At 43.2% G+C, this 25880-nt stretch overlaps 2 protein-coding genes across 2 annotated transcripts; one reads left to right on the forward strand and one right to left on the reverse strand.

Annotated features, from left to right (window-relative positions):
* The first annotated feature begins 8 nt into the window (after positions 1-8).
* On the forward strand, positions 9-5645 carry LOC106560315 (protein SPO16 homolog). Its single transcript, XM_014123100.2, has 5 exons — positions 9-401; positions 603-696; positions 4418-4589; positions 4857-4935; positions 5532-5645. The coding sequence occupies exons 1-5, from the start codon at positions 210-212 to the stop codon at positions 5643-5645; spliced, it is 651 nt and encodes a 216-aa protein (XP_013978575.1). The 5' UTR covers positions 9-209.
* Positions 5646-5937: 292 nt separating this feature from the next.
* LOC106560313 (glomulin) lies at positions 5938-19456 on the reverse strand. Its single transcript, XM_045687715.1, has 18 exons — positions 19241-19456; positions 18929-19057; positions 15784-15894; positions 15555-15663; positions 12449-12701; positions 12177-12279; positions 11803-11981; positions 11642-11695; positions 11513-11543; positions 11323-11412; positions 11178-11219; positions 11009-11082; positions 10671-10755; positions 8160-8269; positions 6690-6753; positions 6443-6578; positions 6207-6292; positions 5938-6113 (listed from the first exon to the last, which is right to left on the reverse strand). Exons 1-18 carry the CDS (start codon positions 19274-19276, stop codon positions 6012-6014), a joined length of 1794 nt encoding a protein of 597 aa, XP_045543671.1. The 5' UTR covers positions 19277-19456; the 3' UTR covers positions 5938-6011.
* Positions 19457-25880: the final 6424 nt, after the last annotated feature.

Consider the following 25880-nt stretch of genomic DNA (forward strand, 5'->3'; position numbering starts at 1 on the left):
TTGGGGGGGGTTGGTGATAGTGAAAATACAATAGATCATTTTTTTAAATTAACATAATTTGTGAAATTATATAGATTTGTATTGTACATGTCGGGTTAAAATGAGGGATACACTTGGGTGTTTGTTGCTGTACGTGAAATGACCTAAATTGCGTCACCTTTTTGGGGTCCCGTGACGTCTTGCTCACACCTCCTTCGCGTGCCTCCTTGATGTCGTTAGATTCCAGTCAACTCAGCACCGCTCATTCGGGCAAAACAGACTTGGTTTGTTATCCAACTTCGCACCATATCTTATTTTGGGTGAATACAGTTAGCTACATACTACCACCAATAATGACTACCAACGGTAATGACAGGACAACTCAATGGAAAACAACAATTATAGTCAGCACATCACTTCAGGTAACGTTTAACACCACAAATGGCTAGCCAAAGAAGTTGCTAGCGAGCTAGCTTGGGCCAAAATTGACCATTTCTGTTGTATAATTCAGTTCTTCCCGATATTGATATTAAGTCAATATTTTTGACAATTTGATTATTACAGCTTATTAGATTTCATCAAGACATTACCCAGCTAAAACATTACCCTACTAAAACACACAGAATCATGACACATCCAGGATGCTTCTTGCACAGCACCATCGGATCCGATTCTCAGACGCTGTCAAGTCGGGATCCATTGTTTTCCCGCAGTCAGGTAATCATCAATTTGGATTACGTTATTTGATTCATGCTTCAAAGGTACAGTATGTATGCCTATACTAAGGTGACCAGATTTCTGAAATGAAAACCGGGGACATTTCCAGTTAGGCGGTCAATATATAATTAAAATATCAAATTTTATTTTCTATGAAATAAAAAAGGGGGACAATTCCAGTTTCATGTATTTAGTCTAACAGGCTCACTGTGATAGAGAAAACAACTATATTACACAAACACTACAGACAAGACAACTGTCCGATCTGAACAGCCATTCAGTGGTCCTGGTAGAATAAGAACAGAAGAGAACATGAGCAAAATTGAAAAACAGACAATAGTATATGTGAAATACTTAACAACATAATAAAGAAATAAGATGCTGATGAGATTGGTAACTACATAATATACTCATACCAACCTAATCTGTATATTTCTCAGAAGAATGTATTTTCTTCAGGATTGCTCAGTCTTTGGCCAACTCCTGGCAGGGGAGGTTGAAGTTTATCTTCACAATAAGCATGGCCTTGATGGTAGGAACAGTGAACCTATTTCTTGCTGCTGTCCATATATCATTATTTTGGGAGAACACACTCTCGACTGGTGCATTACTTCCAGCTAAGCACGTGACAGCAGACGCTAATCTAGCCAGGTTAGTGAGTGGGATGTCATTCTCTTTGAAGTGGGTAACCACCGCGCTCCGTCTCTGACTAAGCGGTGTCTCAGATGTTTTCCATTCTTCAAGCGATCCCCCCTTTAGGAACTCTTGCAGGCCAATAACCTTGTCACACAATGCATCCTCATTGATGGTCACATTGGAGCATTTTTCCTGCAGTGTGGCTGCTGCCTTCTGGATCACTTCACGCAGAGGTTGCCTTTTTAAAAGTTGACAATGTAAATCTTTTAGATTATCTGTGTGCTTTCCCCATGCTTGCAAGTAGTGAAGAATGATTGGGATGTTTGGAGAAAGCTCTCTTTAGACATGGCTCCATTTTCCTCTAGCTCTCTCAGAAGTCCTCTGACCAAAACTGGAATGAAGTTGTCATCACGTCTTGCAGTCAATTTTGCCTCAATGGTTCTCAGAATTGCAGCGGACTCCACAGCACAGTGGTCCTGGCCTTCAAGCATCTTGATCGTGTCACTGAAAATGGTCAAGTTTCAATGGACAAAGGCCAGCCAAAGTTCAGTCAGTGGATCTTCGAACATTGTTCGCAGGACAACAGGGCATTTGTCTTCAGAAAGAAAAAAGGATTTCAATGGCACATACATTTTCAGCACTCTTTCTAGAGCAGGGAGCATGGACATCCAGCGAACATTGCTGTGTCCTAAAATGTTATGGTACTCCTGGCCAACAAACTCACAAAAGCCCTTCAGTCTTTCTACTCTGACAGTGAAAATATGAACATATCCAAATATCTTTGTGAGCAGGTACTCAACATCAAGTGGAATCATATCCAAAGCTGTTCTGGCCGTGTTATGAATGATGTGGGCAGGACAACCTAAGCCAATCACCTCCCGCTGCAGAGCATTTTTAACTTTGGTATGGACATTGACCCTCCCCAGCCTATTCAGTCCTCCAAAGTTGGTATTTGTTGTCGGCAGAGAATGTTTTCCAGGTTACATTTTTGGATGACCACCAGGACCTCAGCTGCAATTTCCTCTGCTGTTTCTCTGTTCAATTCAACAAAATCAAACCGTTTTGATTCCACAGATGTGCTGCCATCATATATCTTACAATATTTGACTACTATTGGCAGCAGCTTTACATGTCCATGATTGGACGCATCAATGGACAGGGACACAAATTCAACCTGGTCTAGGTCCTGTGTTACCAAAGTAGTTGCCCATGTTGCTAACACGTTACTCACTATGGCGTCACATTTTGTCCTAGCACATGTAAACTTTGGCTCATAAAGCTTCCGTGCCAGTTGTGCTGTGCAGTACATAGATCTGTAACTATAATTGTGTCGCATAGTGTGGTATGCAAAGACACCCTCCTGCACAGCTAAACCATATTCTTCTTGGGAAGGCTCTACCTTCTTGAAGAATGTGGTGACAGAGGGTATACCAACACGGGCAATCAGAGAGGATTTATGGTCTGCTGATGTTCTACCACTGCCGTTCTTCTCCGGCTGCCAACTGAAAGAGAGGAATTACAACGGGTGCAGTGAACCATTCTATCGTCTTGACCTGAGCGTATAAATGGAAATTCTCTCATGTTTTTCATAAAAAGTGCATTTCTGTTTCTTGGAAAGAGTCATTGTATCTCCTCTGTCTGCTCTTCTTCACTCTCCTCGTGTCACTCTTCTTACTCTCTAACTTTTTCTTCTCCTCCAATGTTTCTCCTCTTTTCTTCACTCATCTTCCTTCTCTTTCTTCCTTTCCTTCTCTTCACCTTTCCACCTCACTCTTCTACTCTCTCCTTGCATCACTCTTTTTACTCCCTCAATTTTCCCTTCTCCTTCCTCTCCAATCTGTATTAATAAACAGCATACTATTAGATAAAGTACTTTGGTTAACAGGTTCCCATTGCTTGCCTCATTTTTATATTTTATCTCAAAAGCATTGTTTAGAATAATACATTGGCAGGCTCTGTAATCATATCTTTACCTTTCCTCCTCCATCTCCTTCAGTCTTCTTCCTATCCAGTCTTTCTCCTCTCCTTCCACTCCACTGCTAATGTTATCCATGAACATTTCTAAATATATTTTCACACTACTTATTATAATGCTAAACCATTAAAATTGTAATCTACAAAAATATTCTCATAATTAATTGTGCATTAATTTAATATAATCATATTTCCAAAATAGCCCGTCCACTGCATGTTTACATGTGAACGTTTTTTAACCTAGCTACCATAACAGTAGCTAGCTAACTTAGCTAGCTAACTTAGTCTACATAGCTAATGTTAGCTAGCATAACCTATTTAAAACCTTATAGAGCAGATCATCTATCTATATAATAAATGGTGACATTATAACATCACTAGCTAGTCTCTCAAACGATTGTAACGTACCTGGCTTGAAAAGACGTTTGTGGTGATGTTGTGGATTCACTTGACACTTGCTAGCTTCTGGTCGAGTTTTCCACAGCAGTTTTCTCTAAAACTATCGCGAGCAAGTAGTTAGTAGAAGAAGAAGAGTGAACGAAGCTGCTATAGCGAGCAGCCCCCTCTCTTGGCCTAAACAAGCACAACGCGATTGAGACCTCAACCGGTAGGCTGTGCTGCCCGGTCTTTCTTGCCAAGTAAAATATTTCACTTTGCGGTCTGTTTTTAACACATAGTTAAAAATGGGGACATTTCCGGGGACAGCTCCAGCCAAAAACGGGGACTGTCCCCGGAAAACGGGGACGTCTGGTCACCCTAGCCTATACTAGAGATCCGCAGTTGGTGTCTTTAGGCTATCACATTGCCAATGCCAAGAGGACGATGTCACAGTGCCACCTAACACCTGTTGTAAGGGGGTTCCCGCCATATACACTGTCCCCTGGGCCTGTCATGACATCAGATACCTTTCAGCTAATGTGGTCGTAACTTCAAAAACTGCAGGATTTTGCTCCTATTAAAAGACTGCAGAAGACTTCTGTCGGGCATTACCTAGATATTTTGTGATAATCCATTGACTCCCTCATAATCTAGCAAATAAAGCGCATAAGCCCAAGGCCAGTCTGCAAAACCAAAGTTGTGTTATAAATTAATGTATGTGTGGGTTGTCCAGGTATTGCATTCCTCATAATAAACCCACAAGAACTACCAGAGAACCTTGAGGAAGCAGGACTGTTTGACAAGATCAAGAAGTTTGTGACGGTTCACCGCAATAGTTTCCTTCTCCTGCAAGCCCCTTTTTATGGGAAGAAGGAACTGGACATCATGTCAGTGATACAGCACAGGTATGGTTATTTTATTATACTTTATAGCAGACAATTTTATTCCTGTCTGGAACGATTCTAACATGTGCAAATGTTATACATTACAGGCTAATGTGGACTAGTGTAGTTTCACAGTAATGATCACTCCTCCTCTAAACGATTATCCTACTGTATTGACCCAAATACATTCAAATGACCAGTAGTTTTGAATGATGCAACAATATTTCCGGTCACATGGCTATGTTAGTGCTGTGCTTTGTAACTGAGGGATCCTGTGGTCTATTGCAGATTCCTTGGCAGCAATCTCAGAGTTCTACCTGTACGTAACAACACAGAGATAGTCAAGGGGATGCTGACTATAGCCAAAGTAAGGATGAAAGAAGACACCCCTAAGTCCTCACACATTATATTGACATGGATATTAAGTAATAATAATAATGAAAAACTAAAATTAAGATACTTGGCATTAGTTGATTAAAAAAATCTAATCAAAATCAAATGTTATTTGTCACATGCGCCGAATACAACATGTGTAGACCTTACCGTGAAATGCTTACTTACAGGCCCTTAACCAACAATGCAGTTCAATAAAAAAATTATATTTACAAAATAAACTAAAGTAAAAAATAAAATAAAAAGTAACACAATAAAATAACAATTCCAAAGCTATAAACAGGGGAAACCGGTACCGAGTCAATGTGCGGGGGTAAAGGTCAGTCAAGGTCATTTGTACATATAGGTAGGGGTAAAGTGACTATGCATAGATAAGATATAGTCGATACAAATATTGTTTATAACGATAAAGTTGATACAAAGTTAGGCTACTTTACTTTGCTAGGTTCATCAGGGACAATGCACATTAATAAACATTTCTGTCAATGTGCCAGGTTTTTGCTAGCCGGCTAAAATTGAGAGTTCATCAAGTTTTCCCCCTGTGATAATGAAAGTGATCTCATCTTCCAGGCCACCAGTAAGCCCCATGTTGACAGCATGCGGGATCGGATGTCTCTGGCCAGGGCCCACATTATAGAGAGCAGCTCTGTCTGGGAGATGCTCAGGGACATTAAGCTGGGGTGAGCAGCTGGTGCAGAGTATGGATGCCAGGTCCCCTCAAATCTACCTGTTCATAATAGGTTAGTGACTCTAATGATTGATTTATGCTAGGTCTGGCATCCTCTGTTTATGGTCACAAGCACAGAATGGCTTTAACCCAACTGGCATGTATTTAGTGTGCTTGATATACTCAATGCATCCAATCCTGTATCCAGCAGAATACTATTACTGTATAGATTCAGTAGAAAGTCAATTGAAAATCCAGCATTGCAAATAAGTGAAATGAGGCTTAAATAAAAAAATTAAAAATTGTAGATTGTGTATTTATTATTTATTATTAACCTGAAACAATCATTTTTAAAAGCATAAGGCTCTGAGCCATCTCTGTTGTTAGACAGCAGTCCCAGTTTTCACTTTCTCCTCTGATATCTCCTCAATACGGATCACTAGACTCTCCATCAGGTCAAAGGTCACCAGAGCACACTGCAGTACCTGTGAAGTCCAAATAACTCAGTGCCAATTAAAATGATTAAATTCAATGTGACAAGCAAGCAAAAACAGCAGTGGTAACGTGGCTGTAGTTACCTGATAATGCATCTCTGGGGTCATATCTGATACCTTGTTCTTCACAGTCATAGTCTGAACTAATGCACCTCTAGCCTCTCTGGCTTCTGTTAGTGGATGAGAGTCACAATAATACATTGATTTGTGTACACAGTATAATACATGTGGTACATTGTTCCCAGAATAATACACAGTATTTACATGTAATACATTTTAATAGATGGAGTACTGTAGTGTAGAGAGATCTGCTTTCTTACCCTGTGCTTGAATCTTCTTGTCCTCTCTCATGTTCTTAACCTGCCCTGCGTAGTAGGCTCTAGAGAGGGCCAGACACACCCTCAGCATCTTCAGGTAGTCCTCTTTGATCTTGAACAGCTCCGGCCATATACTTGACTGAAAACATCAGCGTTAGGCCATCACCATGCTGTCTTGTCTTAACCACATCAACTGACTAGTAGCGAGGTTTAATCTTCTGAGTTATATGAATGTGTCAAAAACACTCACTGTCTGCTGCCAGTCCATGTCCCGCATAAGCAGGTATCGTAACAGATTGAGAGACTCCATTACCCTAAGGTAGAGATGGACAAAGAATACTATACGGAACAAAAATATAAACGCAACATACAACAATTTCAAAGATTTTACTGCATTACAGTTCATATAAGAAAATCAGTGAATTTAAATAAATTCATTAGGCCCTAATATATGGATTCCACATGACTGGGAAAACAGAAATGCATCTGTTGGTCACAGATACCTTCTCGTCACAGATCTCGTCACGGTATCTCTGTGTATTCAAATTACCATCGATAAAATGCAGTTGTGTTCGTTGTCCTTAGTTTATGCCTGCCCATACCATAACCCTTCCGCCACCATGGGATGCTCTGTTCACAACGATGACATCAGCAAACCGCTCGCCCACACAACGCCATACACATGGTTGTATGGCGTTGAGGTTGTGAGTTGTTTGAACGTACTGCCAAATTCTCTAAAACAACGTTGGAGGCAGATGGTAGATAAATGTACATTAAATTATCTGGCAACAGCTCTGGTGGACATTCCTGCCGGCAGCATGCCAATTGCACGCTGCCTCAAAACTTGACACATCTGTGGCATTGTGTTGTGTGACAAAACTGCACATTTTAGAGTGGCCTTTTATTGTCCCCAGCACAAGGTGCACCTGTGTAATGATCGTGCTGTTTAATCAGCTTCTTGATATGCCACACCTGTCAGGTGGATGGATTATCTTGGCAAAGGAGAAATGCTCACTAAAAGGGATTTAAACAAATTTGTGCACAACATTTTTGATAAATAAGCTTTTTGTGCGTATGGAACATTTCTGGGGTCTTTTATTTCAGCTCATGAAACATGGGACCAACATTAAATAAATAAAAATGTTACATGTTGCGTTTATATTTTTGTTCAGTGTATATTATATTGTCTGTGTTTCAATCGGGTATTACAAGTTGACAACAGTCAGCTGATGTTGACCTACTTACTACTGTCTATGTTTTAATCTGGAGGGAGAGTTGATTAATCAATTAAATCTTGTTGGCTAAGAATGCTATCTCCATTGTTAGAAAGAAAGGCATTCTAGGAATGAAACCTGAACTTCATTAGAGAGTAGATCTGTGTCGTGGTCCATGTTCCATCTGCCTAATGCTGGGCACCAGATATACGTGGCTAGAATATGCAGCTCTCTACTGCAGTATTAATGACCAGATAAGGGAACAGTCACAGCTTGTAGAGGGGCAAGGCAGGCTCACCAGTCCAGGGTTTGTATTTTAGACTACAGAGAGGTATCAGGATTGCTTCAACAGATCCTATGGGTCAACTTCCCAGACAGATTAAGCCTAGTCCTAGAAAAAGTATGCACACTGCTCACCATTGACAGTGTTTTTTAGTCCAGGACTAGGTTTAATCTGTATCCAGGTAACTGGCCCTAAATTTAGGGAGAGGACAAACGGTACTAACCTGTCCATACTGTTCAGCAGGTCTGTTTCTGGGCCCCGTGGGAAACAGAGAACCAGTCTCAGTAGGGGAAGAACCTGGATTCCCATAAACCATTCATTCTCATGACCTGGCTAGAGATAACCAGGAGAACACAATTATAGGTTGCACTGTATACACCTTTTCTAATGCAATGAAATGGAGCTACTGTCCTGTTTATCAAAATGTCTCCTACTACAGTGCATTCAGAAAGTATTCAGACCCCTTGACTTTTTCCACATTTTATTACATTACAGCCTTATTCTAAAATGGATTCAATTGTCCCCCCCATCAATCTACACACAATACCCGATAATGTCAAAGCAAAAACAGGTTTTTAGAAATTAAAAAACAAAAATATTATATTTACCTAAGTATTCAGACCCTTTACTCAGTACTTTGTTGAAGCACCTTTTGCAGTGATTACAGCCTTGAGTCTTCTTGGGTATGACGCTACAAGCTTGGCACACCTATATTTGGGGAGTTTCTCCCATTCTTCTCTGCAGATCCTCTCAAACTTTGTCAGGTTGGATGGGTAGCGTCGCTGCACAGATATTTTCAGGTCTCCAAAGATGTTCGATCGGGTTTAAGTCCGGGCTCTGGCTGGGCCACTCAAGGACATTCAGAAACTTGTCCCGAAGCCACTCCTGCGTTGTCTTGGCTGTGTGCTTGTCCTGTTGGAAGGTGAACCTTCACCCCAGTCTGACGTCCTAAATGCTCTGGAGCAGGTTTTCATCAAGGATCTCTCTGTACTTTGCTCCATTCATCTTTCCCTCAATCCTGACTAGTCTTCCAGTCCTTGCCGCTGAAAAACATCCCCACAGCATGATGCTGCCACCACCATGCTTCACCGTAGGGATGGTGCCAGGATTCCTCCAGACGTGACGCTTGGCATTCAATCTTGGTTTCATCAGACCAGAGAATCTTGTTTCTCATGGTCTGAGAGTCTTTAGGTGCCTTTTGGCGATCTCCAAACGGGCTATCGTGCCTTTTACTGAGGAGTGGCTTCCGTCTGGTTTGGCCGTGCGGCCAGCTTTAGGAAGAGTCTTGGTGGTTTCAAACTTCTTCCATTTAAGAATGTTGGAGGCCACTGTTCTTGGGGACCTTCAATGCTGCAGACATTTTTTGGTACCCTTCCCCAGATCTGTGCCTCAACACAATCCTGTCTCGGAGTTCTATGGATAATTCCTTCAACCTCATAGCTTGGTTTTTGCTCTGACATGCACTGTCAAATCCAATTGTAATTGTCACATGCGCTGAATACAACAGGTGTAGACCTTACAGTGAAATGCTTACTTACAAGCCTTTAACCAACAATGCTTTAAGAAGTTAAGAAAAAAAAAGCGTTGAGTAAAAAATTGAAAATAAAAATAACAAATAATTAAACAGCAGCAGTAAAATAACAAGCGAGGCTATATACAGGGGGTACCGGTACAGAGTCAATATACGGGGACACCGGTTAGTTGAGGTAATATAGGTAATATGTACATGTAGGTAGAGTTAAAGTGACTATGCATAGATTATAACAGAGAGTAGCAGCAGTGTAAAAGAGGGTTCTGGATAGCCCTTTGATTAGCTGTTCAGGAGTATTATGGCTTGGGGGTAGAAGCTGTTAAGAAGCCTTTTGGACCTCGACTTAGCAGAGAGAACAGTCTATGACTAGGTTGGCTGGAGTCTTTGACAATTTTTAGTGCCTTCCTCTGACACCGCCTGATATAGAGGTCCTGGATGGCAGGAAGCTTGGCCCCAGTGATGTACTGAGCCGTACGAACTACCCTCTGTAGTGCCTTGCGGTCGGAGGCCAAGCAGTTGCCATACCAGGCAGTGATGCAACCAGTCAGGATGCTCTCGATGGTGCAGCTGTAGAACCTTTGAGGATCTGAGGACCCATGACAAATCTTTTCAGTCTCCTGAGGGGGAATAGGCTTTGTCGTGCCCTCTTCACGACTGTCTTAGTGTGTTTGGACCATGATAGTTTGTTGGTGATGTGGACACCAAGGAACTTGAAGCTCTCAACCTGTTCCACTACAGCCCCGTCGATGAGAATGGGGGCGTACTCGGTCCTCCTTTTCCTGTAGTCCACAATCATCTCCTTTGTCTTGATCATGTTGAGGGAGTGGGACCTCTTCAACTGTGGGACCTTATATAGACAGGTGTGTGCCTTTCCAAATCACATCCAATCAATTGAATATACCACATGTGGACACCAATCAAGTTGTAGAAACATCTCAAGGATGATCAATGGAAACAGGATGCACCTGAGCTCAATTTAGAGTCTCATAGCAAAGGGTCTGAATACTTATGTAAATAAGGTATTTCTGTTTTTCATTTTTTATAAATTAGCAAAAAAATCTAAAAACCTGTTTTCGCTTTGTCATTATTGGGTATTGGAGGAATAGTTCTTAATTAATCAATTTTACAATAAGGCTGCAACGTAACACAATGTGGAAAAATGGAAGGGGTCTGAATACCTTTCAAATGCACTGTATATCTTACCTTCAAGGAGAGCTCAATCTGATTTTTGATGTTCTTTATAATGTAACCCTCTACTCCGGCATGGCAACTGGTTTTTATCATACACCTACGATAAGAAATCAGGATATTCAAGATGTTTGTAATACCATGTGGTCCTGGGGCCCTCCCTGGGTGCACGTTTTGGTTTTTGCCCTAGCACTACACAGCTGATTCAAATAAACAAAGCTTGATGATGAGTTGGTTATTTAAATCAGCTGTGTAGTGCTAGGGCAAAAACGAAACATGCACGGAGGGTACTGCTATAGAGTACGACAGATTCATCCATTGCGGACCACATACAGGCTATACAGCATTCTCACCTGAAGAATTTGTGCTTAGCCTCAGGTCCCAATTTATCTATGAAGAGCTGTAACACTTTAAACCCTCGTTCTCTCTGGTAATGGGAGAAAGGAGTTATTAGGCTAGCAGGTACATAGACCCAAAATTATTTCAATTGGTTTTATTCATGCAGGAGTTTTATTCAATTACCAAATGCAGAATTGGACACACAGTCAGGATCTGCACCAAGTGCTGCATTTCCACACAACAACAAAAACACATATCACAAATTATTATTATTACGTCTGTTACATATGCATCTGTTTAGCTGCTTCTGGTATGTAGTCAGACTCACCTGTGGAACACTGTAAAATGACTTTAGGTCCAGCAGTTCAACTGGGAGGCTGTTATCCTCCACTCTCTCCAAGCTTTTTGTATATAATTCCTGAGTGATAGAGCATGGAGAAGAATACTTAGCAATACGTACTACTAAGAGAGTTCACTCAATATAGTATTGGGAAGATTTGTAATCAATTTATCCTTACCAGGCCTTTGAGTAGGAACGATTCTTTCTTTCTATTTTAGGAAAGAAAACATCTTGTTTAGAGGAACACACTATATCTTGAACCAATGTTTTATTATCATGTAAGAACAGTATAGCTCTGAAAACATACCTACTCAGTAGGAGGTCAATATATTCCATATTACACTGCAGGACAAACACAGGGCTGAGAGATCAACAAAATAATATTAATACTATTATATGTTTCAAACATAGTTATCACCCCATATCTTAAATGATATGGTTATTCAGAACCTTTCAACTGTGTTTCACCTGAAAACTGCTGGAAAGCTCTCGATGGCGATGAACTGGACAAAGAGCATGTATGCCAGACAGGCCCGTGACTCCTGGGCTTCAGTACTGTCTGTCAGGAGGCCAGACTCCTCCCTCTTCTTCAGAGCCTTGTAGAACAGGAGGCCTGGGAGAGGCTCCTGGATGGCTGGTAGGGTGGCCTAGGATCAAAAACACAATGTAGTCTTGTTTTAGCTAGTTTATTATTAAAATTGTCTCTATGAGGTTGATTGCCTTGTTTGGTAGTCTCGCTGGACTTGCAGGAAGATGCAGCAGAAAAAGAGCTAACCCTTAGTGTAGTGTGCAGAGCCATTTCAAAAGGTCATCCCTCAACCAAGTAGGCCCGGATTACTTACCAGTATGTCTGTAGCAAAGTGCCATAGGGGAGACTGTTTATGGATGTCTATAGCCTGGTCAAGCTGTGCCTGAAGGAGTGGCTCCCTCAAGCTCCCCATGCAACTGTAGAGAGAAGAATAATATGCATTACAGATCAACAAGCCGGTGTCAGTATCTTCTACTCTCCTGATTATAACCTGGCCAATAACTAAATCTGATTGATACATTTTGGTGCTCCTTTTAGCAACATTAATATCCAACAAAGCACACAGACAGGCAGACAGACACCTACAACTTGAGAAGCTCAGTCTTTAGCTGATTGTCTGAAGCAGTGCCACCATCCTCGCTGTTGTCCCTCCTCTTCACTTCCTCCACGAATGGCTCCATGAACCTGGCCAGGGCTGAGCAGCAACGACACAGACCATACGCATCCTCCACTTCTTGCTCCTTGGTGTAAGGCACTGGCAGCCTGGACACCTGCTTCTGTAGGGCAGCCAGAGCCAGGCCTACCCAGGGAGCCTTCTCCTCACCCAGACGCAGCAGCACTAGGAGATGGACGGAGACATTCAAAAGTCACCAACATGAATAGCACTAAGAGAGGCAAGGATACATGAAGGAATGCATTATGTATAGGTTGTTTTACTGCATTCTGATTTGTTTTGGGGTAATGTATTAATAAATATTTGAAAAGGAATATATTAAAATGGCTCTCTACTGTCATTCAATCAATTACATGAAAAATGTAGGTTATCTAAGACTATTTAAGAAATCTTATTCAATAACTTCAACAGAATCTGGATTAACCTAAAGCATCTAACAGTAGCATAGAACAAATACTGAAAGAAGCTGCAACGCCAAAGAAGTTGATTGCCAAGTTATATCAAGGGTTGACTGAATTTTTAGCTGATGGTTCAGAATGTAAGGTAAAAATGGGAAACAGATCTCAAAGAAGAAATTGATGAGAACTATTGGTCACAGATACAGTTGAAGTCAGAAGTTTACAACCACCTTAGCCAAATACATTTAAACAGAGTTTTTCACAATTCTTGACATTTATTCCTAGTAAAAATTCCCTGTCTTAGGTCAGTTAGGATCACCATTTTATTTTAAGAATGTGAAATGTCAGAATAGTATTAGAGAGAATAATTTATTTCAGCTTTTATTTCTTTCATCACATTCCCAGTGGGTCAGAAGTTTACATACACTCAATTAGTATTTGGTAGAATTGCCTTTACATTGTTTAACTTGGGTCAAACGTTTCGGGTAGCCTTCCACAAGCTTCCCACAATAAGTTGGGTGAATTTTGGGCCCATTCCTCCTGACAGAGCTGGTGTAACTGAGTCAGGTTTGTAGGCCTCCTTGCTCGCACACGCTTTTTCAATTCTGCCCACACATTTTCTATAGGATTGAGGTCAGGGCTTTGTGATGGCCACTCTAATACCTTGACTTTGTTGTCCTTAAGCCATTTTAGCCACAACTTTTGATGTATGCTTGGAGTCATTGTCCATTTGGAAGACCCATTTGTGACCAAGCTTTAACTTCCTGACTGATGTCTTGAGTTGTTGCTTCAATATATCCAAATAATTTTCCTACCTCATGATGCCATCTATTTTGTAACGTGCACCAGTCCCTCCTACAGCAAAGCACCCCCACAACATGATGCTGCCACCCCCGTGCTTCACGGTTGGGATGGTGTTCTTTGGCTTGCAAGCCTCCCCATTTTTCCTCCAAACATAACGATGGTCATTATGTCCAAACAGTTCTATTTTTGTTTCATCAGACCAGAGGACATTTCTCCAAAAAATACGATCTTTGTCCCCATGTGCAGTTGCAAACCGTAGTCTAGCTTTTTTATGGCGGTTTTGGAGCAGTGGCTTCTTCCTTGCTGAGCGGCCTTTCAGGTTATGTCGATATAGGAGTCGTTTTACTGTGGATATAGATGCTTTTGTACCTGTTTCCTCCAGCATCTTCACAAGGTCCTTTGCTGTTGTTCTGGGATTGATTTGCAATTTTCGCACCAAAGTACGTTCATCACTAGGAGACAGAATGTATCGCCTTCCTGAGCGGTATGACGGCTGCGTGGTCCCATGGTGTTTATACTTGCGTACTATTGTTTGTACAGATGAACGTTGTACCTTCAGGCATTTGGAAATTGCTCCCAATGATGAACCAGACTTGTGGAGGTCTACAATTATTATTGAGGTCTTGGCTTATTTCTTTTGATTTTCCCATGATGTCAAGCAAAGAGGCACTGAGTTTGAAGGTAGGCCTTGAAATACATCCACAGGTACACCTCCAATTGACTCAAATTATGTCAATTAGCCTATCAGAAGCTTCTAAAGCCATGACATCATTTTCTAGAATTTTCCAAGCTATTTAAAGGTACAGTCAACTTAGTGTATGTACACTTCTGACCCACTGGAATTGTGATTAAGTGAAATAATCTGTCTGTAAACAATTGTTGGAAAAAGTACTTGTGTCATGCACAAAGTAGATGTCCTAACCGACTTGCCAAAACTATAGTTTGTTAACAAGAAATTTGTGGAGTGGTTGAAAAACTAGTTTTAATGACTCCAACCTAAGTGTGTGTGATTTGATTTGATGTAAACTTCGGACTTCAACTGTATGGGAAAATGTTAATATTTGCTCCTACAATTTTAGCCATAAATTATTGCAATTGAAGATAATCCATTGGATTTACTACACTCCTGCTAGAATGCATGTAATGTACCCAGAAATGTCATATCGCTGTTGGAGATGCAAAAAACTCAAACGAACCCTATTACATATGCTGTGGTCCTGTGAGAAATGGACACCATTTTGGGATAATGTCTGTGCCATCATATCATTGTGTCAAAGATTTTAGATCCATCCATCTCCATGATTATGTCTGTTGCGGAATGTAAATATTCTTGACCAATATCAAAAAAGGTTTTGTAATTTAGGTCTAATTGCTGCAAAAATATGTGTAGCTATCAATTGGAAAGCATCATACACACGCATCGTCATTAACAAACTGAAGGTAGTTACATTCCATTAGATTGTGTTTTATGAAATTAAGCAAAAAAAAAAGACACGTTTGATATAATCTGGAAACCTCACATTGGCAATCTTGAGGAGTGTAAGATTTAACAACATACATAATTGTGTTTGAATTTGATGTATATGTGTATTGAAATGAAAGGCTACTGTGTTTTTGTACGTTTATGGACAGGTCTGGGAATGTTGTGGTGGTTGTGTTGTTTTTCTGTTCTGTTTGCATTTATAAATGTTAAAAATATCGGTATAAAAAAATGAAAGGGAACGTCATCAAGATTAAGTTACAGTAAGTGTCCAGTAGAGGGAAGCAAACAACATCTTCAGGAGATAGCCTTCACAATACCACTGCTAAGTATTACCTGTTTGAAGATGTGGGGCCATAAGTACGATGGTATCAGCGATGAGGTCCGGATGAAGGTCATCCACTTGGCCGAGAAAAATCAGCATGAGTTCCATCGGGCTGCATGTCTGAGAGACAAGATTTATACATTACTGTTAACTCTGATGCCATGCCATGTGAATCTACCTGCTGTTTAGCCTTCTGCCATGCAATTCTGTCAAGGGTAATTCATAATGCTTATAGTTTACCTCGGCCAGGTGTGTGATAATGGCCTGACAGGTAGAGGAACTCTTCTTCTTCTTCAGTGCCTCGGCCACCAGGGACGCAAGGAGGCCACAGCCCATAGACTCCACTATTCCCTGGGTCAGATAAAATAACCAAAAACATCTGTGTCATGTTGTCTACTTTTTACATTTAGAAAGAATGATGATGAAAAACAGTTGTGCAAGTTTATGGGAGGGTATACAAATTGTTGGTTGCATGTGGGCTATCTTGCTTATGACCACCTTGACTACCCCCTCACTTCGGTCAAAAAAGCTAAATTGATGTCCTAGCGAGGTTGCTATAGACCCTGTTATGACGTCCTAGCGAGGAGGCTATAAAGCCTGGTATGACTCCATGACATCCTAGCGAGGTAGCTATAGACCCTGTTTTGACTCCATGATGTCCTAGCGATGTAGCTATAGACCCTTGTATGACTCCATGATGTCCTAGTGAGGTAGCTATAGACCCTGTTATGACTCCATGACATCCTAGTGAGGTAGCTCTAGACCCTGTTATGACTCCATGATGTCCTAGCGAGGTCGCTATAGACCCTTGTATGACTCCATGAAGTCCTAGCGAGTTAGCTATAGACCCTGTTATGACTTCATGATGTCCTAGCGAGGTAGCTATAGACACATGTATGACTCCAAGACATCCTAGCGAGGAAGCCATAGACCCTTGTATGACTCCATGATGTCCTAGCGAGGTAGCTATTATGACTCCATGATGTCGTAGCGAGTTAGCTATAGAGGCTGTTGAATCTCCATGACATCCTAGCAAGCTAGCTTTAGACCCTTGTAGGACTCCATGACATCCTAGCGATGTAGCTATAGACTCTTGTATGACTTCATGAAGTCCTAGTGAGGTAGCTATAGACCCTGTTATGACTCCATGACATCATAGCGAGGTAGATATATAGACCATGTTATGACTCCATGACATCCTAGCGAGGTAGCTATAGACACATGTATGACTCCAAGACATCCTAGCGAGGAAGCCATAGACCCTTGTATGACTCCATGATGTCCTAGCGAGGTAGCTATTATGACTCCATGATGTCGTAGCGAGTTAGGGGCTGTTGAATCTCCATGACATCCTAGCAAGCTAGCTTTAGACCCTTGTAGGACTCCATGACATCCTAGCGATGTAGCTATAGACTCTTGTATGACTTCATGAAGTCCTAGTGAGGTAGCTATAGACCCTGTTATGACTCCATGACATCCTAGCGAGGTAGATATATAGACCATGTTATGACTCCATGACATCCTAGCGAGGTAGCTATAGACCCTGTTATGACTCCATGACGTCCTAGCGTTGTTGCTATAGACCCTATTATGACTCCATCACATCCTAGCGAGGTAGCTATAGACCCTTGTATGACTCCATGACATCCTAGTGAGTTAGCTATAGAACCTCGTATGACTCCATGATGTCATAGTTAGTTAGCTAAAAACCCTGTTATGACTCCATCACATCCTAGCGAGGTAGCTATAGACCCTTGTATGACTCCATGAGATCCTAGCGAGGTAGCTATAGACCCTGTTATGGCTCCATTATGTCCTAGCAAGGTAGCTATAGACCCTTGTATGACTTAATGATGTCCTAGCGAGATAGCTATAGACCCTGTTATGACTCCATTATGTCCTAGCAAGGTAGTTATAGACCCTTGTATGACTTAATGATGTCCTAGCGAGGTAGCTATAGACCCTGTTATGACTCCATGACATCATAGTGAGGTAGCTATAGACCCTTGTATGACTCCATGATGTCCTAACGAGCTAGCTATGGACCCTTGTATGACTCCATGATGTCCTAGCGAGGTAGCTATAGACCCTTGTATGACTCCATGATGTCCTAGTGAGGTAGCTATAGACCCTGTTATGACTCCATGACATCATAGTGAGGTAGCTATAGACCCTTGTATGACTCCATGATGTCCTAACGAGCTAGCTATGGACCCTTGTATGACTCCATGATGTCCTAGCGAGGTAGCTATAGACCCTTGTATGACTCCATGATGTCCTAGTGAGGTAGCTATAGACCCTGTTATGACTCCATCAACATTAACTACATTTCCATTCCATATTCTCTTTTTAAAGTGAATATCCCTTCACTACAGTTAGATAATACTTTATGTCCAAGTTGTGTGCTTTCTCACAGATTTCTCATTTGTGAGTCAATTCAATATCTTCAACCCAGAAACCTCTTGAGGTTCCTTTAGCTCCTTAAAGACTTTGAAAAACCACCCTGACACATGCTCCTGTAAGTGTAGGGTTTAGAGCAAAAGAAGGCGTGGGGAGGAGGGACAACCAAGGGCACTTAGAGAAGAGCCTTTCCAAACAGGGTCACCATCACTGGAGCGAGAAATCTGACTGGATATCGGCTGGTTCAGTCCTTACACCTTCAGGTCAACAGCCCAACAACAAGCTCTGGGTAGTGGCAGAGAGGTGATCATTATTTTATGTATACATCGCAAATGGCACCCTATTCTCTACATAGTGCACTACTTGGGATGCACACTATAGCCCTATGTGCCCTGGTCAAAAGTAGTGCATTATGTAGAGAATAGGGTGCCATTTGGGATGCACATTATATGTCTATGGTGGCAATGTAGCAAAGTGGCCTGTACTGTTAGCTGTAGTAGTAGACTTGCTGATGTTGTCACAGAGGAGACTGGAGTGTGCATGTGTCTGTCATCACCATTATCGGCCTCTGGGACTGGAATCTACTACACTACACTGTCAATGTGTAAAAATGTGTCAAACACAAGGTATATTTTACAACAATTTTCACAAATAGAGCAGTGTAAAAGCACCCAATGTCCTCTCGGTTCACTCTGTAACAGTAAGGTGTGATTCTTCTTAGGATATCTTTGAATTGAATTACTCACTTAGCGGAGCATGAGAGGGGTTTAGGTCCCGTGTGGCTCAGTTGGTAGAGCATGGTGTTTGCAACGCCAGGGTTGTGGGTTCGATTCCCACGGGGGACCAGTACGGAGAAAAAATGTATGAAATGTATGCATTCACTACTGTAAGTTGCTCTGGATAAGAGCATCTGCTAAATGACTAAAAATGACTAAAATGTTTTCATTGGAGGGCTTGCGAATGTGATGGTGATCGATGCATTTACCTGGTTCTTCTCATCCTGAATGAAGTCTAGCAGTTGTGTTGTGTCACCCTGATTAATATACACCAATCCAGCATTCTGGAACAGTTCATGGTCCTCTGGCCTTAAACCATCTTCCACCACGGCTTTTCGCTGTAGATATACAAGATGCCAACTGACACCACTCACAGAGACAGCTAGTTCAAAGTAGTAATTCTGACAGTATTATGCATCTGATTAGTCATATTATTGTTGAAAATGTCATCAATGATATTATTATAAGCATAGCTAGTTCTTATCATTCTTATATGAGCCACTGTTAGCATGTTAGCTTACCCATCTCTGGATGACATCCTGCAGCTGATCAGCCATCCTCAGCGTTTGTCTTGAATAACAATCGTGGAGGGGTCCAAAAAATAAGAGTGTGAATATTCAGATTATAGATGAAATAATGATATCAAAATTTCTGCCAAAAATAGGACACCAGATAGTTACTGTTGCGGTTTGAAATTGCTTGTGGTGAAGGTGGACTGTCCAGAGACCTCAGTCAGTAAACCTCTTATCAAGCACTATGTGCCTGAGCTATAATAGGATTAAAGGAGTGCTACATAGTCACGGCAGGCAACAGAACTGTCTGGAAGGCTCTAGCTGAGTCGAGGGAGACTCAATCAATCTTAAACCGCTAGAACTAACTGCATGCTGGTGGCCTGGGTTTGTTTTCTTTTAATAAACCACAAATGTAGGCTCCTATAGGGAAATGAAATTCATATCTTGTACATGAAAATCATAACAGACTCTGTTACTCTAAGAACAAGTACTGAGCACTGGCCTAAGCTGTATCAGTTTGCTGCGACAGACAGACAGACAGACAGACAGACAGACAGACAGACAGACAGACAGACAGACAGACAGACAGACAGACAGACAGACAGACAGACAGACAGACAGACAGACAGACAGACAGACAGACAGACAGACACACACACACACACACACACACACACACACACACACACACACACACACACACACACACACACACACACACACACACGGCTGTAGCTAGTTGAGATAAATAGATAGGGTTAGCCAGGAGCATGTTTGAACGGTAGGATTTAGCCAGCGGCTGCTGGTTAGGATAGGTTTGCTCTCTGTATTGGGCCGTGATGAAAGCAAAGCCCTGAACAAAAGCCACAAAGCAAATACACGCAGAGACAGTGTGCTGTGTTGACTCTGATTTAGTCATCTTTAATTGGAGACTGATGATTGTTGTGACGGTTACATGTAACCTACTGTATGTCAAAGCTGCTTACAACAATATACAGTTGCAAGAAAAATTATGCGAACCCTTTGGAATTACCTAGATTTCTACATAAATTTGTCATGAAATTTGATCTGATCTTCATCTAAGTTACAACAATAGACCAACACAGTCTACTTAAACTAAAAACACACAAACTATTATACGTTTTCATGTCTTTATTGAACACACCTTGTAAACATTCACAGTGCAGGGTGGAAAAATGTGAACCCTTGGATTTAATAACTGGTAGACCCTCCTTTGGCAGCAATAACCTCAACCAAACATTTTCTGTAGTTGCAGATCAGACCTGCACAACGACCAGGAGGAATTTTTTACAAAACAAAGAGGAATGGGTTCGTTGTCTTGTTGCATCACCCAACTTCTGTTGAGCTTCAATTGGCAGACAGATAGCCTTACATTCTCCTGCAAAATGTCCTGATAAACTTGGGAATTCATTTTTCCATCAATGATAGTGTAACCGATGTGAAATGGCTAGTTAGTTAGCGGTGGTGCGCGCTAATAGCGTTTCAATCAGTGACGTCACTCGCTCTGAGACTTGAAGTAGGGTTTCCCCTTGCGTTTGTAACAGTGTAGGTTCCGTCCCTCTCTTCGCCCCAACCCAGGCTCGAACCAGGGACCCTTGCACACATCAACAACTGACACCCACGAAGCATCGTTACCCATCGCGCCACAAAAGCCGTGGACGTTACTGCAGTCCGCATGCCAATTGAACGCTCACTCAAAACTTGAGACATCTGTGGCATTGTGTTGTGTGACAAAACTGGACATTTTAGAGTGGCCTTTTATTGTCCCCAGCACAAGGTGCACTTGTGTAATGATCATGCTGTTTAATCAGCTTCTTGATATGCCACACCTGTCAGGTGGATGGATTATCTTTGTAAAGAAATGCTCACTAACAGGGATGTAAACAAATTTGTGCATCAAATTTGAGAGAAATAAGCTTTTTGTGCATATGGAAATTTTCTGGGATCTTTTATTTCAGCTCATGAAACATGGAAGCAAAACTTTACATGTTGCGTTGAGAAGTGGAGCCAAATTATGAATTATTTGCATTGAAATGCAATGCAATGCCCAGTATCACTTGGTGTCTTCACACTCCTGGACACAATAAAGATTGACACTGAAGAATTGTTCTCTTTTCCAAAGGGGAAATCATCTCAACTTCACATCAATATTTTATTGTACCTAAGTAAAAAGCCAGACTCTTTTCTGCGCAATAGAAACCTATGACTAAACTCCACCTGTAGAGGGCACTGTTTTCAACATGTAAGCTGTGGGGGTTCAAGTGGAGCTGAGTGTAGAGCCATAAGGGAGAAATATACAGTACCAATCAAAAGTTTGGACACACCTACTCATTCAAGGGTTTTTCTTTATTTTTACTATTTTTTACATTGTAGAATAATAGTGAAGACATCAAAACTATGAAATAACACATTGAATCATGTATTAACCAAAAAAGTGTCAAACAAATCAAAATATATATTATAATTGAGATTCTTCAAAGTAGCCATCCTTTGCCTCGATGACAGCTTTGCACACTCTTGGCATTCTCTCAACCAGCTTCATGAGGAATGCTTTTCCAACAGTCTTGAAGGAGTTCCCACATATGCTGAGCACTCCGGGGTCCAACTCATCCCAAACCATCTCAATTGGGTTGAGGTCGGGTGATTGTGGAGGCCAGGTCATCTGATGCAGCACTCCATCACTCTCCTTCTTGGTCTAATAGCCCTTACACAGCCTGGAGGTCTGTTTTGGGTCATTGTCCTGTTGAAAAACAAATGATAGTCCCACTAATCGCAAACCAGATGGGATGGCGTATCGCTGCAGAATGCTGTGGTAGCCATGCTGGTTAAGTGTGCCTTGAATTCTAAATAAATCACTGACAGTGTCACCAGCAAAGCACCCCCCATCATCCTCTTCCATGCTTCACGGTGGGAACCACACAAGCGGAGATCATCCGTTCACCTACTCTGCGTCTCACAAAGACACGGCGGCTGGAACCAAAAATTTCTAATTTGGACTAGTCAGATCAAAGGACAGATTTCCACCGGTCTCATGTCCATTGCTCGTGTTTCTTGGCACAAGTCTCTTCTTCTTATTGGTGTACTTTATTAGTGGTTTCTTTGCAGCAATTCGACTATGAATGCCTGATTCATGCAGTCTCTTCTGAACAGTTGATGTTGAGATGTGTCTGTTACTTGAACTCTGTGAAACATTTATTTGGGCTGCAATTTCTGAGGTGCAGTTAACTCTAATGAACGTGTCCTATGCAGCAGAGGTAATTCTGGGTCTTCCTTTCCTGTGGCGGTCCTCGTGAGAGCCAGTTTCATCATAGCGCTTGATTGTTTTTTAAAATGCAAATCAATTTATAACATTTTTTACATGCGTTTTTCTGGATTTGTTTGTTGTTATTTGTCTCTCACTGTTCAAATAAACCTACCATTAAAATTATAGACTGATCATTTCTTTGTCAGTGGGCAAACGTACAAAATCACCAGGGGATCAAATACTTTTTTCCCTCACTGTATATCCTCAGGCACCCCGTAGTGCCGGACGACATGCGTAAACAAGGCCTCCGCAGTCTGTACGGCGGTAGGGAGACCGGGCAGAGGGAGGAGACAACAGGACTTAGAGAACCGATCCACAACGACTAGGATCGCGGTGTTACCCTGTGAGGGGGGAAGATCGGTAAGAAAGTCCATCGACAGGTGCGACCAAGGCCGTTGTGGAACGGGTAAGGGGTGTAGCTTCCCTCTGGGCAGGTGCCTAGGAGCCTTACACTGGGCGCACACCGAGCAGGAGGAAACATAAACCCTCACGTCCTTAGCCAAGGTAGGCCACCAGTACCTCCAGCTCAAACTGTGCACTGTCCGACCGATCCCAGGATGACCAGAGGAAGGTGACGTGTGGGCCCAATAGAACAACCGGTCACGAACAGCAGACGGGACGTACAGACGCCCAGTGGGACACTGGACGGGAGCGGGCTCTGCACGTAACGCCTGCTCAATGTCCGCGTCCAGCTCCCACATTACCGGCGCCACCAGGCAGGAGTCGGGGAGCATGGGAGTGGGATCCATGGGCCGCTCCTCTGTGTCATACAGCCGGGACAATGTGTCTGCCTTCATGTTCTGGAAGCCTGGTCTGTAGGAAAGGGTGAACACAAAACGGGTGAAAAACATGGCCCAACTTGCCTGGCGAGGGTTCAGTCTCCTCGCTGCCCGGATGTACTCCAGATTGCGGTGGTCAGTCCAGATGAGAAAAGGGTGTTTAGCCCCCTCAAGCCAATGTCTCCACGCCTTCAAGGCATTGGCGACAGCCAACAGCTCCCGGTCCCCCACGTCATAGTTTCGCTCCGCCGGGCTGAGCAACCTCGAGAAGAAGGCACAGGGGCGGAGCTTCGGTGGCGTACCCGAGCGCTGAGAGAGCACAGCTCCTATCCCAGCCTCGGACGTGTCCACCTCCACTATGAACTCCAAAGAGGGATCCGGATTGGCCAGCACGGGAGCCGAGGTAAACAGAGCCCTCAGGTGACCAAAAGCCCTGTCCGCCTCAGCTGACCACTGCAAACGTACCGGGCCCCCCTTCAGCAGTGAGGTAATGGGAGCCGCTACCTGACCAAAACCCCGGATAAACCTCCAGTAGTAGTTGGCAAACCCTAAGAACCGCTGCACCTCCTTTACCATGGTGGGAGTCGGCCAATTACGCACGGCTGAAATGCGGTCACTCTCCATCTCCACCCCTGAGGTGGAAATGTGATACCCTAGGAAGGAGACGGACTGCTGGAAGAACAGGCATTTCTCAGCCTTGACGTACAGGTCATGCTCCAACAGGCGACCAAGCACCCTGCGCACCAGGGACACATGCTCGGCGGGTGTAGCGGAGTATATCAGAATGTCATCAATATACACCACTACACTCTGCCCGTGCAGGTCCCTGAAAATCTCGTCTAGAAAGGCTTGGAAGACTGGTGGCGCATTCATCAACCCGTACGGCATGACGAGGTACTCATAGTGCCCTGAGGTGGTACTGAAAGCCGTCTTCCACTCGTCTCCCTTCCGGATACGCACCAGGTTGTAAGTGCTCCTGAGATCTAGTTTGGCGAAGAAGCGTGCCCCATGCAGTGACTCAATCGCTGTGGCTATGCGCGGTAGCGGGTAACTATACATCACAGTGATCTGGTTCAGACCCCAATAGTCAATACACGGGCACAGACCTCCCTCCTTCTTCTTCACAAAAAAGAAACTCGAGGAGGCGGGTGAAGTGTACCCCTGACGCAGGGATTCGGAGACATATGTTTCTATAGTCTCCGTCTCCGCCTGTGAGAGGGGATACACGTGACTCCTGGGAAGTGCAGCGTCTACCAGGAGATTTATCGCACAATCGCCCCGTCGATGGGGTGGTAATTGAGTCGCCTTCTTTTTGGAGAAGGCGAGAGCCAAATCGGCATACCTGGTCTGGACTTTCCACCGTAGTAGCACCAACGGAAACCCCTAAAGACCTACCAGAGCACTCTTGCGTCCACCTCGTGAGAGCCCTCTGTGGCCAAGAAATAGTGGGGTCATGACAAGCTAACCAGGGTAGGCCTAGCACCACGGGAAACGCAGGAGAGTCAATAAGGAAGAGACTAATTCTCTCCTTGTGACCCCCCTGTGTCACCATGCCCAGAGGAGTGGTGGCCTCCCTAATCAACCCTGACCCTAATGGTCGACTATCTAAGGTGTGAACGGGGAAGGGCACAGCCACGGGAACAATGGGGATTCCTAAACTATGGGTGAACGGTCTATCTATAAAATTCCCAGCCGCGCCTGAATCGACGAGCATCTTATGCTGGGAATGCGGGGAAAACTCAGGAAAAGTGACATACACAAACATATGTGCAACAGAGGGCTCTGGATGAGAATGGTGCCGGCTCACCTGGGGGGACACCAGAGCGCCCTGCCTGCTGCCTCGATACCCAGAGGAACCAACCCGGCACCGACCGGCAGTGTGACCTCTGCGGCCACAGAAGGTGCACGAGCTGGAACCCCCTCCGGTCTCCCTGCGCACCGCCCCTCCCAGCTCCATGGGTATTGAAGAGGGGGTACGGGGGGATGGGACCAACAGACCCCGATCTGAATGTCCGCAGGTAGCCCCCCATGTCCTTGTCCGGAATTGTTTATTGTAGTGCTTGCGCACGCTATGCTGGAGTGTAACGGGTTTTGTTTACCCATTCATTTATTGTTCTGTTTACGGTGGTTTTATTTATTAAACTGCACCATTGTAAATCAGTTTTGCTCTCCTGCGCCTGACTTCTCTGCCGCCAGTACGCACCCCCTACAGAATTCCGGACCAAACTTATGGAGTCAGCAGGAGCAGGTACCCCGGGTATAGGGGTGGAGGAGCGCGTCCGGAAGCACGCAGAAATGCTCCACCATCTTGGCACCGCCATGGACCACGTTGTCCGCGTTGTCCAAACAGAGGGTTAAATACACAACATGTAATGATGGAATTGAAACCAGGTGTTTGGGAAGACAAGACAAAACAAATGGAAAATGAAAGGTGGATCGGCGATGGCTAAAAGACCGGTGACGTCGAACGCCGCCCGAACAAGGAGAGGGACCGATTTCGGCGGAAGTCGTGACACCTTGTCACAACACAACTGATTGGCTCAAA

This window comes from Salmo salar, chromosome ssa10 (genome assembly GCF_905237065.1).
Source record: "Salmo salar chromosome ssa10, Ssal_v3.1, whole genome shotgun sequence".
Taxonomy (NCBI): Eukaryota; Metazoa; Chordata; class Actinopteri; order Salmoniformes; family Salmonidae; genus Salmo; species Salmo salar.

What these genes read in the sequence shown, in the direction of transcription:
- LOC106560315 (XM_014123100.2), top strand. Translation starts at nt 210, where the DNA reads ATGTCGTTAGATTCCAGTCAACTCAGCACCGCTCATTCGGGCAAAACA. An exon ending in TAGTCAGCACATCACTTCAG is followed by an intron (nt 402 to 602) that starts GTAACGTTTAAC and finishes TAAAACACACAG; the next exon opens with AATCATGACACATCCAGGAT. An exon ending in ATGTCAGTGATACAGCACAG is followed by an intron (nt 4,590 to 4,856) that starts GTATGGTTATTT and finishes GGTCTATTGCAG; the next exon opens with ATTCCTTGGCAGCAATCTCA.
- LOC106560313 (XM_045687715.1), bottom strand. Translation starts at nt 19,276, where the DNA reads ATGGCTGATCAGCTGCAGGATGTCATCCAGAGATGG. An exon ending in CGTTCCTACTCAAAGGCCTG is followed by an intron (nt 11,413 to 11,512) that starts GTAAGGATAAAT and finishes TCTATCACTCAG; the next exon opens with GAATTATATACAAAAAGCTT. An exon ending in CCCCAGAGATGCATTATCAG is followed by an intron (nt 6,114 to 6,206) that starts GTAACTACAGCC and finishes TGGACTTCACAG; the next exon opens with GTACTGCAGTGTGCTCTGGT.